An 18,876-nucleotide genomic window follows, 5' to 3' on the forward strand; every position below is an offset into this window, starting at 1 on the left:
AGCGCAACACGTGTGCGCTCTAAATAGCCCGGGGTTCTCAGCGTCGCTTCTCGGAGTTTTTGAATGGAGAGGGTTGATCAGTCTTCATCAGTCTTGCTTGCAGAACAGTAGGTGATAAGAGTTTCCAGCCTACATCACTCTGGAGAAGTGTTTCTCAACCAGGGCTACGCATACCCCTGGGGTACTCAGAGGTCTGCCCGGGGGGACATCAACTCATCTTGATATTTGCCTTGTTTTACAACAGACCACATAAAACGCCCTAGCGAAGTCAGTACAAACTAATATTTCATACAGACAATGACTGGTTTACACTGCTCTATAGACTATACAGTGAAATGTAAGTACAATATTTATATTCCAGTCGATTTATTTTATAACTATATGGTAAAAATGAGAAAGCAAGCCATTTTTCAGCAGCAGTGTGCTCTGACACTTCTGTATTTTTATGCTGATTTTGTAAGCAAGTAGTTTTTAAGTGAGGTGAAACTTGGGGGGTACACAAGACAAATCAGACTCCTGAAAGGGGGACAGTAGTCCGGAAAGGCTGACAGCCACTGCTCTGGAGGCCTCTGCCCTGTAAAGTGCTGTGCCGAATTACACTCAAGCCAAATTGTTCTTCAGAGTGAGAATAGCACTTCCTACCTGAAAGCGCTACAGCGGTGCTTCTCCACCTCTTTACCATTGTGGAACCAATAGTACCCGTATGGCCCTGAGGATGTCACGTGGGCCGCAGCTCTGCGCTGATCGGGCTGCAAGCGGCCTGCGGGCCGCAGATCGAGAACCTCTGTGCTACAGGAATGACCTGCAGGAGCACTGCCGTATGTGTGCATTGAAGTGAAGCAGTTGGGCCTTGATGCGAGCAGATGGAACTGATCCTCCTGTCGGAGACCCTGGCCGAAATCAGCCAGGAAACCTGGAGAAAGTGTCAGAGACATTGCCCACCCCTGGGGGTGTGTATTGGGGTGGAGTAAAGAGCTACAGGTGAGCGTAAGAGGGAGGGAACCGACAGCTCGACGAGAACAGCTGCCAGGAGATTTCCCAAAGGAATGAGTGAAGGAGGTGCCTACCCTAGGGCTGCCACCCAGAAAGGTAGAACAACAGCACCAGGCTCTGGCATCCTTCAGACTGATGCTCGGTCTGCCAGGCTTTATTTTTAAAGTGAATTCACTGGAGATGGAAGGAGCTGGCCTGGCAGCCTGGGGAAGCAGAGAGGTGATCTATGCATAGGACAGGTACCGCGTGGGCCATGGCAGGGCACACATTTTACCCTGCTCGCCGATGAGCCCTGGAGGCAGTGACTGCCGTCCATGTCCAGTCAGACCTTGGCCTGTCTTCTGGGGGCCATTGTGCATCACCCCAATTCTATCCACACTGCACAGCCTCGCTTGCATCCTCTCTTTCGGCTTCGCACCCAATTTCTCACACAGCGTGCAGAGCTTTTATGGGCTGACAGGACAGTTTAAATATGCTTGAATGGTGAGATACGTAAGAAAGAGACACCCCCGTGCATGAGCTAGCCAAGCTTGCTGTGCTCCCTGACTGTTGGGGTACAGCTAAGGTCACCAGGAAGGGACGGCATGTTTTGCTGGGGACAGTGTTAAGGTCACGGCGGGAAAACTGAGTGCCATGCTGAGAGCATGGATGGGGTGTTTCAGAAGTAATTGGGGGCCCTGCATAACTGCCCAAGTTGTGCAGAAGAGAGGGCTGTTGTTGGGCTTTGTTGTCTGTTTGGTAAAATGCTCCGTGTCGCACACTGACCTCCTGCTGGTGGTGTTTGTTCTGTCTCACCCTCCTCTCTGACTGAGATGTTAAAGGGGCAGCTTTCTCCCCACCCGTTTCTCTTAGATGCCATGCTGATAGGTGCTGTTAACCCACAGAACGCTTGCTCCATGGAGAATGCAACAAGAACGAGTCATGCTGAGATATGTCTGGAGGTGAGGAAAGGCCACAAGCAAAACACAGAATCAAAATGATGCTGGAGAAAGGAGGATGGTGTGGCTGTTTTACATCTCTCCGCTGGTGAGATCCAGCTTTGGGGCCAGCAGATCTGGCCCCAGGAGGATCACCCCTGCTGGCACAGAGGGTCCTAAGCTATCTCCTCTCCCTGCCAGAAGGGTCTGGGGATTTCCTAGTCGGCTGCCTGTGAACTCCTCCTGGCTGCTGCTGCTCATCTCCTTGGATCTTTCTTCCTTTGTTTCATGACCATGAAGGATTTGTCAGAACAATATAAGTGGGTGCTCGCTGCATTTCTCAACAAACATGTTTCTAAGTTTCTCTGTGTTTCTTCTCAATAGGAAAGTCAGAACCTCTCTACAGTCCATTCTCAATGAGTATTTTAAAATTAATGGGGGTTAGTGTATTAAAAGGAAAATGCTTCTTGCATTTACATTCAAATTTGAAACATGATGTGTCAAAGGTGTCTTTCTAATTGCTACCTGGAATAATGGTGTTCTGATGTTGGGAACTTTATTGTCAGTTTATGCAAAGAAGATAATTTTTGCATTTGAAATTTAATTATGTTGATATAATTATTCCTTTCCTCGAGAAAATTGTGTGGTACAGATATGCCATGTTTGAATTTAAGTAGAAGGGCAAAATAGGTACAATTGTTGCAGGCACCAATTATGTTGATAGTAGCTGAAATCCCAGGCATATGCTAATTGGAAAGCCCAATATATGCTATGAATAGCAGTTTTAGGATAGCATCATCCATTTGTGGCTTAAGGAAAGATTGTCCTGCTTGAATCATCTGGAACTTGTTTCCTATAGAATGTACTTAACTCCATTCCTGTGGACTGGAGAGAGAAATTATGCCATAAATGTTGAGCTTTGACCTGCTAAACTAGGGCTACTCTCAAATCCACTCTGCAGACCTCTTAGATCACTTCCGTGCTCTGTGCATGGAACTCCCAAGGGTGCAGCTGGAGAGCAGAGTGTACACCAGAGACTCACCATGTGCAGTATATAGCATTTGGCTGTGTCTGCTTCTACCATAGCTTGTCTCTAAAAGCAAAGGGCTTGATTCTGGGCAATTGAAGGTAATGGAAGATTTACTATTGATTTCAGTGAAGGATCAGGCCCTCAATGTATGTACAACATGGGATAAACTAACAACTTATTAACTTGTAGGATGGAAAGCTATGAGTGTTACAATCTCTGAAACCTTCCCCAATCTATCATGTCTTCTTTTACATAGTTTATTTACAAATTCAGCTGTCCCCGTGTAAGGACGTGTGAATCAGTTGGGATAAAATAAGACCAAACCTAGACCTCTGCTCAATCCATAAACAGCAGATCTCCTGTTTACGCTTATTTGGTTCTGTTCAAGCTGAGCCAATCATTTACTTGACCAATTTCTCCTTGTTTTCTGTTTACAAATTGCCTACTGACTGGTCATGAAATTCTCAAATTCCTTTGTTCATTCTTCAGAAAGTGCTGAACATTCTCAATTCATGCTGCGTGGCAGGTTCCATAAATCATGTAGTATGTTCCGTTCCCGCCGCACATTTCTATAAGTGACTGTAAAGTTCAGAGTCAACTTTCAGTGAAAGGTGGAGCATTCAGACTTAAAATTCACTTTTCACGTGGATTTGCACAAGTGAATTACTTGAAGGTTAATGAAGAGCGAACACAAATGTGCATGACATTTTTTCGCGGTATTGGAAGAGTCCCAGTGCCTCTAATAATAACCATAACTCGACAGCTCTTGCCTGCTGACCCATCTGTTTTAGGGACAATGGTATTGTTAAGCCCTGTTGCCAGCGTTCATTAGCAATCTCTGTTCTCCAGCCTACAATTAAATAACCCGCTCTGGCCAGAAGCTGCAAATAGAATCCCAAGCTCATCGATAGCATTAGCGCAGCGGCAGTATAATGTATTAAGTCACCTGCTCAATACCATCCAATGTTAACCCCCACTCCCCACAAAATGATTGGTAACTTTGCACGTCTCTGGTGCCTTCGGCCACTGGCTCTCAGAGCTCTTTACTAACATGAATTCCTCCTCGCACAGCTCCTGCTTGGAAGGTGAATTGTATTGGCCTCTCTGGGTTTCCCCAACAGTAAAAGTGACCTTCCTAAAATCACCTCCAGAGCAAGGTCTGGCAAGGTGCTGAACCCTCCCCTTCCACTGAAGTCTCTGGGAGTGGAGTTCATTCAGCACCTTGTAGGATGAGGCCCAGGGTCCTTTAGAACCCAGCTCTCCAGCCCTGCAATGGAACCATTTGAACATGCAGGCCTAAGATGTCAGAGGAAGGACCAATTTCAGCCCCATGTAGAGAGCCAGCACACGACCTAGGCACCACTTAAGTTCTACCTCACCCACCAGGCAAGATTGTATCCTGGTCCTACACAACCTTGCAGGGGACCCAAGGGGGCACAGAACCGATGGACTTTGTATGCAGCTCAGTAATGGGGTGGGAGAGGGGTAGAGCCATGGCTCTTCCCTCCTGTGTGCCAACCAGCAGAGCCAACCAGCTGCAAGGAGGGAGGTAAGCACTACTCCAAAAAGGGTACAAAAACTTACTTCCCCCTCCTAGAGCCCGAGCTGAGCACAGGGGAGACTGTGACTTGGGGTGAGTTTTGTCCCACTACTTCTGCAAGGAGCTGCCCCATCCCAGGCTGACCCAAGGTTCAGTCTACCTCTACAGCTCTGAGGGGGACTGATGCAGTCGCCTTGTGCTGGCCTTGGTAGATGAATGAATTTCACTCAACGGTCTCACTTCCTTTCTGTGTGCCTCACTAGCATTGCTTTTAATGGGAACAGGGGGCCAGATCCCGGAGAAGCGGCACTGAAAATTGCAGCCTTCACATTTTATAGACGCTCATAACTACATGTGAACACAATGTAAAACAAGCTGATATACACGGCAGCTGCCCAAGGAGAGAGAGCGTCCTCACAATGCAAACTGGCAAAATTACGTTATTTCTTAATATTTCACCTCTATAGAAGACTCCAAGGCCTTTCATTTTCACCAACTTGAGTAAGAAAGCAGCTGAATTCCCAGATAGGGAGAAGCAATTTCATCCCGCTGTGCTGGGGGGGGGGGGGGAGCGCAGTCCCCCATCGGTATGTCAGGAAAATAATAGAATTCAGCAAAACCAGAATGCAGCCAGTGAACTACATGTAATCGAGTCGCATCTTCCCGGAGCTGAGGAATTATTTTAATTAGGGCTGTTATCGGTATATCTGCGGGTTTGCTTTTTTATCAATAGGTTGTTTTACTGTTGGTTTTAAATTTACAAATAGCTGATTACAGATGTGGTCGCTAAAGCTCTGTGTTTTCTCCCCATGTGATTTAACACTTCACTGCATGTCTTCCCAGGCTAGAGTCTTTTGCTTTTTTCATTTGGCTGCATCTCCCACCTCAGTTGTGTAGTGTCTGCTACTGTGTGGCCTACAACACCACAGGACGGGAGCAGAAAGCCATGTCCCGGAGCACTTTCCATACCCCGCTAACCTGCATCGGCACGAGGATGAACAAAATGACCTGCTATGTCCTTTCCCACTCTAAGTCCTAGGCTGGGGAGTTCCCTGAAGGGAACCAGTCAGACATCCACTTACATTTCCCCCCTAATAGATGGGGAATAAAAGGTCTGGAAATACTAGATTTGAAAAAGATCTGGGTAGCGTTAAAGTCTCTACAAGTATCGGAGCATTCCCAAAAGCAACTGTGATTGTGTGCAGTCCAAACTCAGACATTTCTTTGCATGTTTTATGAACTGAAATGCTATTCCCCTCGGGGCTGCTCACCCTGTGATACCAAGGCTTTCATTATTTACTCTGACAGGCGGCTAGCTCCTGCACTGAGGCCTGTCACTGCCTGCACTACAAATCATCTCTCACCTTGTCACCACAAAGACGGCAATTTTACAGCTGGCACCTTCCATCAAGTTAAATTTGCAGCTCGTGCGCTCTGTCTCTGTCATGTGATGATTTAGGAAAGCGGGCTGAAGAATGCCTTTCCAGCTGTGATCTGAAAAGACTCAAAAGCAAATTAAAACTGCAAAGTTAAGACTGTGAGTGATTAAAGAGTAAAATTCCCCATGTGATGAGCGCCAGCTCAGGTGGCCATTATTGCAATTATGATGGGAAAATCTCAGCTGCAGCTTGTTGCTGATGTTGACGGTGAACAATAGAACCCAGGACTGCGACACTTTTCCAACCCGTGGTTTAAATTGAACTCCTGATTTTCTTATAAGCTCGCAATGTTTCGGAAAAGAGCTTCGTCTTTAAGCAGTTTGTACCATGTTATGTAAGTGGATAAGCAACCCAGAAATACACAAAAAATGTCCCTTTGGCCCCTGCACTCTCAGCAGGTCTGTTCCCAGATTAGTCTTATGAATGAGCTGCTTCCTTCCTCACATCTCGCATGGATAAAGCACAATTTAACTGAATCTTAAAACCTGAGCATTAAAAGAGTTGTGGTGGAACCAAATCCAATGGGTCAAAGACTGAAAAGATGGGAAAGGCATCCTAGATCATGGACTCTACCCTCTGGCCAGATCAGTGTAACACCACCATAAAGAGAGCGCAGGGACAACTGCCAACTGCACCCAGGAGGTAGAGAGAATCCTGCATTTGTTTAATTTTATTTTGGGGGATAGAAATATGGTCAGTTAATGCAGTTCTAAAGGCTGTTTGAGGAAAACCAGAAAAGAACATGAGGCCAAAACCCAAGTCAAAAGCCATCAGAGGACGTAGCTCTGTTAGCATTCAAAACAAGAGGAAACGTTCAGGAGTTTGGGGGTCTCCTTACAGGATTTGAGGTGCACTGTAACCTCTGCCATAACACGGCTGCTCTTGAAGGAAAGAGGAGATAGACTAATGGTTAAAATCACTAGACTCAGGAGATCTGGGTACAGTCTCCAGGTCTTCTACCGACTTCCTGAGTGACCTTGGGGAAGTCACTTCACCTCCCTGTGCCTCAGTTTCCCATCTGCACATCAGATACTAGTGCTTCCTTTCTTCCACTCTTTGTCTGGTTTATCTTGTCCATTCAGATGGTAAGCTCTTTGAGGCGGTGATGGTCTCTTATCATGTGTTTGCACCTGACTTAGCACAATGGGACCATTATCTTGGTTGGCACCTCTAGGTGCTACTGGAATAATAACAAATACATTCTATAAGAAAATACATCATTTAAGTGAATGGTTTGTTACCCATCTCAGATATTTAGGTCCATGGTTGAATGTTTGCAACTTTCCTGAACAAAACCCTAATCTTAACGTATGTTTTTCCTAGGAGAAGCAGGTGGATGAGCTGTCTGCAATGAGGCAGACCTTGCAAGCTGACCTGGAAACCTCGATCAGACGCATTGCGGACCTGCAGGTCGCCCTTGAAGAGGTGCAATCCAGTGATGAAAGTGATACAGAAAGGTATCTAGACTAAAACCAAAGAAACAAGACAAAACAAAGAAGGCCAGGTTCATTCCTGGGGGAAGCATTCCGCAGCTGGTGCAGATACACTAGCGACCACTGGGCCTGATGTCTCTAATTGTGACGGAAATAGTCTAGTCACAAAAATCATTGGTCCATTTTCTACGCTCATGTAAATCATCCCACTCCGCATAGTTTGTGAGTGCCACTTATTATGCAAAATTTTCCGTTAAAAAAAAAAAAGAGACCATTTATCAATGAAAAAAGACTTTGGGTTCCAAAAATCCCTGTTCAGTTTTTCACCAGACGCATGGTTCTCCTCAGGGAGGGGATTCTAATCCCCTTGTGTTTGGTGTCATAATCCGATGAAGTGAGCTGTAGCTCATGAAAGCTCATGCTCAAATAAATTGGTTAGTCTCTAAGGTGCCACAAGTCCTCCTTTTCTTTTTATAAATATAGCTGTGGGTTGTGTTTTTTCAGAACATGAGGGCCTGCTGCTCTGTGGCTCATGGCTCTTCACCTTGTGCAGTCATTTGAATCAGTGCAAAATAGGGGTTGAATGCTCCCAATGCAGCAGGGCAGTGTTTTAACACAAGTGGAAATGGCTACACAAGGTGCAGGGTAATGGGAAAACCAGGCCCTTATTTTGCCTTTGTCTTTCAGCCTTTTCCAAAAGAGCTGGTCGAGTTAGTGGATAACTTCCTTTTACTGTGTCACAACTGAAGTGGATTTAGGCCAGGATTGAAGGGGGTTAAACTTAGTTTTAACTATTCAACACTGATATTTTTATCATTATGTGCTTAATTTTTAAAGTTTACTCCTGTTTGTTAATCAGATATTAAAGCCACTGGAAAAGCATTTCCAGTCTCGGGTGGGATAATCGTTTTAGTGCCAGTGTCACAAAATGATCTCACTTTTCAGAAAAACGCATGTTCCCAGCAGGAGGCTCAGAATTGCCAGTTGGAATTGAAATCTTTATTCTCCAGCACATTTCACATTTCCTTCCTGCAGAGAAGTGCTTGTGACCTTGTGCTTTCAGACTGTTGGGCAAAATGAGTCCAGTGCAAGTCAAATTTACCACCTAAAAACCTTGACAACGAGCCTTTAAAAAGGCTGTCATCAGATAAATTTAAAAATATAATTCTCCTACAAATTAATTAAAATTAAAATTACAAGGCAAAATAATTCCAGCAGTAAATTTTGTGCTCAACAAAACAAGTGACCGAATAATCTCCAAATCAGGGGAATTTTCCCCAAAACCCATGATGCCCTGCTGTCTCTCCTTCGCTAATTGTCTAACTACTCTTCCCAGATCTGTTTTTGAGAGACCTGTTCTTACTCAGCTAAAGTCATTCTTTTCCCCACAGCTTTCACAGATCCAGTCAAATATCTGAAATGTTAGTCTGAAACCTCCCTTCTATTACTCATCTTCAGACAACTCTTAAATATTTGTTCTCTAATGGTAAATCAATCCATTGCCATCTGTCTTTCTAACTGCTTTTTAGTCTCTTCGACTGCTTCGGAGTGTCTCTTTCCCAGACAGCCTCCAGACAAGGCCATTGCTCCTGCAGCAGCAGATCTAATAGGATGGTCTTCCTGAAAATAAATCTGCTTTGTCTCTTCCCGGCTCTCCTTGCAGTGAATACAGGGCTGCTCTCTCTTTGTAAGAGGAATTCTCTGGAAAGCCTCAGTCTTAAAGGGGAACGCACTGGGCTACACCAGCCATAGCTGCTAATGTGAGAGAAGGATGTTTCCACAGATCATCTAATTATCAGACTTCTGACAACTAGATGCTCAATAAATTGAAGTTATTGATTTAAAAAAACAGACAGCCCTGTCACGTTTACTTGCCTTCAAAATTGAGGTTGGATGGGGAGAGAGAATCCGTTTTTGCAGTAGAGCTGGTTGAAAAATTTTGACAAGAAAAAATTTCCATTCAATTGCCATTCCCCGTTTCTGGACTCGCTTCATTCTGATGACTGTTGTTCTCTCCTTTCCCTCATTGCTAAGAGGGCATTATGACAAAGAGAGAGAGGGGTTATATATACACACACACTCCATTCTTTGAAAAGATATACTTATTCAATATTATGTAAATATTATATATTTGAAAAGAATTGGGCATGTGTGTATATATACATATATTTTGACACCATTCTTTGAAAAGATGCAGTTCTTTCCCCAGTTATTAAATGGGGTAAAACAGGGTGAAACCCAAGAGCTCAGAAATGCTCTTTCTAATCAAAACTGATTTCAGATACAATTCATGCTTTACTTCGAGATGAGAAGTACTTCTCAGCAGGAACTCTCCACGCTGCTGTGCTGAGGAAAATGGTGTTCTGCCTTTTTACAGTTATTTACCCCTCCTCTACATCCATGGCTTCAGATTTTCTCATTTCCCTGCAGTCTTTAACGTCTAACCAGTGGGTCCTAAAAACAAGCCCAACCTGTTACTAAGTTGAATTAGTAAATTCAGTCCTTCTGGATCTATAACAAACCAGGCTTATGATGCATTCCAGGGGGCTCAGATTTACAACTGATCAATGCCTGATGATGTGTGTCACCTCTGACTTCAGTGGAGTTAATTCTGATGCACACAGGCGTGAGAAACAGCATCAAGCCACAAACATATTGCATTAAGTAAATCCTAGGAAAACCCATATGTTCTGATGCAGAAGAACTGCAAATAGCATTGTGGCTCACAGCAGGCATAACATGTGCTTGTCACATCAGTCCCTTTAGTCAGCCTACAGATCTGGGCTATGTGTTTGAGCATGTTACAGGATAGTTAGCCATCCAGCTGGCACAACTTGCATTACCATCAGTGGGCTCTGGAGTGGCATACATCACTCTACCAATATACCACCCCCCAGTGTGCACAATGGTGGGGTGTGCATGCGTGCACGCATACCCATGTGCCTTTCTTCTCTGGTGTATCTGACTTTTAGGACATATTTTGGACAGAAAGAAAAACGCCCTGGTAGCTCTGCTCCTCCTTGTAATGACAGCTGGAGGAGAAAGTTGTGTTACAATGAATCTGAAACGTTTCTGATTTCCTCAAACAGAAGCTGATCCTCTGACTTCCACTGTGGTTTAGTAAAGACAGCACAATCCATCGCCAAGTGCAATGATCTTTTCTTCCTTCATTACAGTGTCCAGACAGCCCTGGAATCTGCCTGTTTAAGAAGAGATATGTAAGTGAACCCTAAGATTTGCTGGCTGGTTAAAGCTTTTCACCTTTTTTGTGATATTGTCTCATAGTTGTCAAAATCTCATTTGCCAAGGAGATGTCAATACTTGGTGAAAATGTGATCGTGTTCCTATTAGATGTGCTTTGATTAGTATCAGATGGCATTTCAGATGTATTGCCTTTACATACGCTGCAGCTACATTGATCTTCCACATTTTCCCTAGATATTCTGCCTATTAATTCAAGTTAGATGGTCTCAGGTTTTGTTTCTTTGCCGGGTCTGATGTGAGAATATTAAACTGGCTTGTACTTTTAAAGGAAGTGAATCTCTTAAAGGGAATCAACCTATCACCATATCAGGAGTGGACACTAATGATAAATGAACACAAACCCCTAACATAGTGTGAAACCCTTTTGAAAGGTTTGTGCCCACCTCTGATACAGACCTGGAGGACTGGTTCAAATGTGTTTTACGATGAAAGCCACCATCCCAGAGCTGAAGATCCAGTGAATCAGATGGGGATTGTGTTTGCACACCACCAATCCAGGGTACAGAGCATTTCACCAGCATACGGAGAAACAGCCAGCTGAAGGGGACCTTGCATGAAAATCAGGGTGCCTGGAAAAGTTTGTTCCATGTGCACTGCAAGCAGACTCTGAGCCAATCTGAGCTGACGATGTGAAAGACCAGAACAGATTCTGTCCTCTAAAGGTGTAAAAAAAAAAAATTATTAGGGATGAAGGGACCAATACAGATCAAACAAAAGCCACCCCAAATTACCACCCTAAGAGAACCCGTCTAGGTTTTAGTCATCTTTGCCCCGCTTCATTTTTCATGTGCATGGCTTGGTTTGACCTGGGTCTGGAGTACAAATTCTACCACACAGTGAGAGAGGCTGGCCATGTGGTTCTTTCAAGTCAAGGGAGCCTGCGAAGACAGGTGAGATAACCCAGTCAGGATAAGGTTTTCAAATACCCTATTTGCCAGCTTACCTCAGATTTCTTTCCTGTCTTTGGGGAACGAGGGCATGCCAGAGTGAATGCAAAGTAAAATGGTGGCGTGTTCTGCTTACAGGGACAATCAGTCTAGCTTAGGCTCCACTCTAAGTCTGGAGCCAGAAGAAAGCATCAAATCCTGGATAGGGTCTTCAGTGGGCTGGTCATCACCTTCAGTTCCCAGTGTGGCTGGAAGTCTCTCAAGGCAATCCCTGGACAGCCACAGCACCCTGAGCCTGAGGTAAGAGCTGTCCAGAACTTTCTTAGAACTAAAAAAACATCTGTGGTAATGGATGGTATGTGCTGCAGGTCGAGTTGTGAGAAACAGAGAGCTCACACCAAACATATCCTCTGTAGAAACTTTAAACAGTAAATGCCAAGTGTAACACACAGCAGGATGTATAGGGCACAGGAGCCAAGAAAACATAGCCTTCCTAGGGCCTCCAGGAGCTACTTTTTTTAAAAAAAAGCCATCCAGATTTCTGATTTTGCATGCTTTTAAACTTGGCAGATTGCAACAAGACAGCAAGGTGCTATTAGGCTAATGGTATTTTAAAGGTACAGTATTTCCTGTGTAAAGCTGCATTTCTGCATCTTTCCCTCTTAGAATTATAAAAGAGGCAGGTACAAAGCCAAACCATGTCACCAGCCAACATCAGCTCTTCCACACCAGTACCCCTTCACTTGACCAGACGTCCAAAGCAATGACATTTAGTTGTGACATTGGTTACTATCTGATGTCTATTTCTGATGATTGTTCATTGCCCTTTTAAATATAAGGGACTGTATTCAGCTGGGTAAGAACTACTGACTGGTGAACATTAAAAAGCTTTGGACTTTGTGTTCGGATCAATATCCAGAACTTTGAGTCACAATAAGTTTGGGAAAACTTAAGAATAGTATTCAGAGTTCCCCGTTTCATGCAGTCTTAGTCACATCTTTATCTTTAGTACTCCCTTCATTACTGCCGTATCATGTTAGGACAGTGGCTCTCAGCCTTTCCAGACTGCGGTACCCTTTCAGGAGTCAGATTTGTCTTGTGTACCCCTAAATTTCACCTCACTTAAAAACTACTTGCTTATAAAATCAGACATAAAAAATACAAAAGTATCAGAGTACACTATTGCTGAAAAATTGCGTATGTTCTCATTTTTACCATATAATTATAAAATAAATCGATTAGAATATAAATATTGTACTTACATTTCAGTGTATAGTGTATAGAGCAGTATAAATCAGTCATTGTCTGTAGGAAATTTTAGTTTGTCCTGACTTCACTAGTGCTTTTTATGTAGCCTGTTGTAAAACTAGGCAAATGTCTAGATGAGTTGGTGTGCCCCGGGAAGACCCCTGAGAACCTCTGTGTTAGGAAGTGCTCCATGAATTCTCTAACATACGCTCCTACTGCAATTGGTAGCTGCCTGAGCACTATTAGAAATGGGAGTGTTATGCAGAGCAACAGAAAATGGTGATGTTAAAGAGAGACAGTAGCAGCTACCGAATGAATTGGAAAGCCATGAACTAACATGAGAGGGTTTCACATTACTTGAATTGGACACTGTCATACCCACACCTAGATGTTCTCAGGTGTATTTACAGTAACTGTGTGGCTACTCTCCTTCAAGGAAGTAATGGAATCATGGGGTGAAATCCTGGTCTCACTGAGGTTAATGGGACTTTTGCCACTGACTTCAGTGGGGTCAGGATTTCACCCACAGCACCTGTGTTCAAAAGCTTGGTGCAGGTGGAGATTGTGACATGAAGGAAATGTGTGTGAATCATTGGATGGGCAGGCCATTTTTGGTCAGATCACCAAGCACGTCACAATACTACTGATCCATTCCACAAAAGGGAAAATAGGAATTGTGGCCTACAGCACACACCAAACTGCATTTTTTAATTTAGACTTCTTCCACAGTGCATTTCACCTCGTACCTGAGCACTTCACCAGCGTGCCAGGGAGGGGAATATTATTGTCTCTGTTTTACAGATGCAGAACTGGGGCACAGAGAGTCTAAGTGATTTACCTAGCTCTTCTGAATCCCAGTCTACTGCTTTAACCACAAGATCTTTCTTCTACTCTTGAAGGAGTTCAGGGGCTGTTTGAGAGCCCTTGCAATGTAGGGCATGCTTATTCCAAGCCCTTTCATTGTGGATACTTGGTCAGATTTGCAGCGGAATGAAGTCGGCAATGGAAACCATATCTGGCAGCTGCCACTGAAATTTCTCTCTGTTTGACAGGACAAGGTAGGCTACATGGACATCTCTCAGTGTCACAGACCATGTATGCTTTGCTGGATGCTAATGGGGTGGGGGGGATGCCAAGCTCAGACTACTGCTGTACCTTCTGTCAATGCAAAATATCTGTCACGTGTGTACAGACAGAACGGGCCCCATAGGAGAATATAGGAAGGAAAACTCAAAATCAAAAGTGCCACTCTGTTCTCAGTGTGGATTGTTAGGTCTGGACTGGAGTGTGGTGCAGACACCGAATAGAATACATGGGATGAACCAGCTGTCTAAAAGGACAAATGTTATCTGTAGCTGGAAGGTAAATCCATGTCACGGACAGGCTTAACATTGCAGCAAGCCATGCAGCTCTAGACGTTGTATCCATAATAGTGTCCCAGCGCTTGTGATAAACAAACGAACAAGACAGACTTTGAGCAAGAACCACGGAAATGTCTACCACGGCTTTTTTAAACCACATTTTGGAACAAGCAAGCTATTGTTTTTCTTCTTTGAGAAAACTTTAAAAGTTCTACTGAGTAACAGAGAAGAACAAATAGTAAATACATGGTTTTGTTACTGGATCTGGCAGAGGTCCACTTAATTGTTTCCTACTGGGCTTTTTCCTCTAGGTCTCACAAATAGTGGTAGCTGTCTATTGTCTCGTACGGGGCTTAGTGAACAACAGAAGAGCTAGAAGAAGAAGAGACGCTGTGATCGCACTTGTTGCAACCTTGGAGGAAGAAGCATGATATCTTCTAGAAAAGTTGCCTCCGCTTCTGTGGCTGATCTCAGCCCTGGCTTCACATGAGCAGCCATACTCAGGAGCCCCTGCACCTTCTGTTTGGCTGCAAGCTGCCTATTCTGATGGAGTGGATATTGCCTCTGACTGACACAATCATGCCACTGAAGCTCAGCGGAGCTCGAAGCTCTCAGAGCAGGCGCACACTGAAGACACCTGGCCCAGACTCTGATATTCTGATGACACCAACACGTTTTGCAGTCCCCTAAAGAGCTGGTTCAGGTCTAACATTCTGCACCTATTGGGAAGTGTGCAGCAGCCATTCACAATTTGCTTCAGGAACAGCTTGTTGTTTGTGGAGGCATCTGGGATGGCGATATAGCCACAGCTGTGAAGCCAGGAGTAGGGAGAGATGCTTGGGTCTCTGTCTGTGATTCAGACTAGTGCTGTGATGCCAGTGGCTTGTGTTTGGCCTTTAGCAATCATATGCCTTGTCAAAAGCTTTAACTACAACTGGAGACATATGCAAACTCACCCATCTAGGCAGAGAAAAATGACACACTGAATTATGTGCCATTGTACATGCGGTTATGGTCTGCATGACTCCATCTACGCCCCCTTTGGCGGTGGGAAAGTAAAAGGCTTAGGGTCAGAGTGATGTCTACTGCTGGTCCCAGAGACTCTAATGCCTGTTCCCACCATTTAATGGAGAGAAAAGAGGGAATGCACAACTCCTTCCATCTCACAACTGCTTTGACCGACATGTCATGAGAGCTGCCTACTAGACCTTTTCCTGAGCAATGCACCAATATTTCAGCCAGAACCATTGTTGCCCATTTGGTGTGGACACTGGAGGGCAAACCCTCGGGAGATGTGATTCTAATCTGAATGCAAAAGCAACTGCAGGTCCAAGTAAGAACCGAAACATAACTGCTGCAGGTGGCTTCTTGCATGTTGATTGTCATTCAGCAATAAAACCGCACCAATGATTACGGGGCGCCATGATTGCCTTTTGAATCAGTCCCAATCACCACAGGTGGTGACATCTACTGGTTTCATGTTTATTTTTCTTTCAAGCCAGTGTATTTTTAAAACAGTAGGGGGAAAAAATCAATCAATTTGCAAACATTGCTGATGGATTCATCAAAGTGGCTTATCTGGCAAAGATATGTTATTACATTTTCAAAACTTGCTGTCTAATTAAAATATAATTAAAATATACACAATTTCATGTTTTGTTCAGTTTGCATAACACACCAACTAATGAACTATTTTAGTCTGCTAAACTGCTCAGAAGCAGCCTTCAGCGAGCACTCTTGGAAAGTTTTTTCCAATCTTGTCTAGTTTGCAAGTACATGGAGGGGAACAGAGGAGACACCTGTAATTGTTATTACACATGAATGTTAAAAATGGGGAGTTATCACACAATGGCCAAAGAGTACCAAAGATTACAAAGAATGTCTTATCAAGTATGCATTTTACGAATATGTCTTGGTTTGACCGATCGCACCATCATTTAAGGTAGCTGCCATTTTATAGACTGAAGAGTAGAGAAAAGAGGTGGAAATAGGAAAGTTACATTGTGGAGCATAATTGAGAGGTTAATACTGTTGTCATTAATTTTAATACATTATTTAAAACCTCTGTAGAAAAGTGACTGCCTAATCAGGTCAGGTACTATACAGTCATTGGCCCAGAGATGTTTCAGGCTACATTCTTTTCAACGTGTGGAGAAGGAAGCTCAGTGGGGGAGCATGGTATTTAAGGTCAAACCATCAAATCAAAGGAGGTAGTCGGTTCCAAACCAGGATCAGTGGAATGTTAGATGAAAGCTGCTACTTCAAAACCACACTTCAAGCAGGATAATATTCCTTGATGTATTCTCTAGAGATGATTTAAAGAGATAATGCAGTCTCTCTGTGGATTTGTATGCCATACGCTCACACGTTTACCACTAAGGGAAGATTTTATATTAAGGTGTATAAATGTATGACATGTTAATTTTTGAAGAAAATGTTAACAAGCTGTAAGCAAGTTGGACAATGGCATATATAAGCAGCCAGACAGGTAGATACTTAACGTGGCTCAGCTTGGGTCACAGCTGTGAGGGACTAGAAACTGAGGAAATTAGCCCCGGAAAAGGGTCAGAACATAAAACACACACAAAACGACATTAGCACAGAGGCCAAGTGTGCAGCCTTTGCTTGCAGGGATAGAATTTATTCCTGAGAACAGGCCAGTTGAAACCAGAGAGAATCCTGACATGAGGAAGGGTTCAGAATTGGGCACGTAAGTGCTAAGGATTTGACTGAAACCCTCCAAATAGACCTGGAAATGAAGACACAAGGCGGGCATCTTATTTGAAATTCCGCCCTGGTATTATGGGGATCTTCAGACAGACAGTGACTCTACATCCCAGATGTGAAGCACTTACATGGGCTGGATTTTCAGAAGTCCTCAAATCAAGATCTATGTCATCGTTCTGCCAGGAGCCCTGTGTGGAAGAAGGTGCATAGCTCCATTGGCCAGGGGCTGTGCAGGGAATCTCTCCATTGTCCCACTATTTATTTGCAGTAGCAAATAAACTACTCCTCTCCCCAGATCAGCTGCACCAGCCAAGTCTCTGCCCACTCGCAACCCACCTGCTTTCTCCAGCATACCCCGAACCAAGGCCAGGGAGGCTATACAGGAACATAAGAGGTTTATGTGTGTGGTGGGGCAAGAGGGGAGGTTACCCCCTTGCATGTCTCATGCCCACACAATCCATGGCACAATCTAACTCCAAGTCATTTTTGCTTGTATTGTGCACATATCTTTTTCGTTTCTGTATACAAAATTACCTGACTTTCAGACTGCAGTCCTTGCAAAGTGGGGTTTAGTGCCTACCTGATGTATAGTCACCCTGTAGTTGTGTGCAGTCAGATTCTGATCTGTAGCTACACTGAATGTATGTGATTTTTCAAGATTAATACTAGGGTCTTCCCTATAATGTTAAACACTCCATTCTTATTGTGTAGCGGTCTGAGCCCTGTGAAGTCAGGTTTACATGGTAAAATAAATACAAACCAGAATTAATTTGCTGAAGAGCAAGTCCCCACACAGCTACTATTCTAAATACCTTTTGTTGTAGTTTGAAAATGCCTTTCTGAGCCTTGTCTGTTGCTGGTACGAAATGGAATTTAAAACCAATAAAAGCAATGGTTAGACTTAGGCATAGGTAATTGACACAAGTCCTTCGTCAGAGAGCAGAGCATCCTTAGTGTGCAGAATTCTACTCTAGCATTGCATTTAGGAATGCTTTTATCTTAATTCCTATGGTTGTCTTAGGTCTTTGGTCCAAATTACGTAGGCGTAACTGTAAGTGAATGGCAATAAATAAGAAATTATGGATTAAGCTACATCATTGAGATGAACTGTGCTGGATTTATAATAAATAGGCAGCATTGTAGACTGTGGGCAGCACAGTATTTATCTCTATAGGGAGATAAATAAAAGCCACCTATTGGTCCAGCCATGGCCTAATTTCAGAACCATCCTTTGCATTCAGGCTGGAAGAGATGTCACAATCTAGAGTCGTTCTCAAGTTTATGGAATGGCAAATTCCAAATCCTAACCTTATAACTGAAAATGGCCTCAAATAATCTAAGACTGAAGTACTAGGCAGGAAGCTGTATCAAATGAAAACAAACGGAAGATTATGAATCTAGTTAGTTAATGAGAAAAAGCCTGTGTGTCTTGTATCAGTTGATCTCAGTTTTATTAAGATTTCGCTTACACAGACCCCTAGTAATGAGAAACAAATCTACCTAGCTTTCACTTCTTGCTAATATATGTGGGATAGTTTTCCTTTCCTGAGCTAGCATCTGCCAAAAGGGAGTGATATAAGGCTATTATATTCAGCCCAGTGTACAGAGATCAGGAATTTGATTAACTTTTTCTGTAATTCTCTGATATTAAGTATTTGGACAAAAATGGCTGTCAACTCTGAATCCCAGTAAATAAGAGACATCACACAGAATAAAATGTCAACTTTTTATTAGAAAGTGAATTCAAAACTATATGAATTTACTGCATCCTTGGGTAACAAGGTTGAAATTGCTGAACTACAGAGCTGCTAAGCCCAGTATGCAGGAGATAGGGGACTATTCAGGGGGCCTTCACTTGGAGGGATCAGTATCCAAACACTTCTGAACAGTCCCAGAGTGACTGGACACACATATAAAGATCATAACGGTTTTGGGTATTCGTCACATCCCTGCTAGACTTAGGTTATACTATAGCGTCATCTCTTACATGCTGGGTTCTGTGCAGATACTCTTCTGTGGGATGAAGGGTCTGTCCTT

At 43.7% G+C, this 18,876-nt stretch overlaps 1 protein-coding gene across 1 annotated transcript in view; it reads left to right on the plus strand.

The window, feature by feature from the left end:
* MYO18B (myosin XVIIIB) overlaps positions 1–18,876 on the plus strand; it is a 183,793-nt gene that overhangs the window by 143,613 nt on the left and 21,304 nt on the right. The window contains exons 38-40 of the mRNA XM_084648640.1: positions 7,243–7,376; positions 10,529–10,570; positions 11,642–11,803. Of these exons, the coding sequence (XP_084504766.1) occupies positions 7,243–7,376; positions 10,529–10,570; positions 11,642–11,803 (338 nt within the window). The remainder of the gene's footprint in view (positions 1–7,242; positions 7,377–10,528; positions 10,571–11,641; positions 11,804–18,876) is intronic.

The sequence above is a fragment of the Lepidochelys olivacea genome, assembly GCF_965140295.1.
Source record: "Lepidochelys olivacea isolate rLepOli2 genome assembly, chromosome: 15".
NCBI classification, from domain to species: domain Eukaryota; kingdom Metazoa; phylum Chordata; order Testudines; family Cheloniidae; genus Lepidochelys; species Lepidochelys olivacea.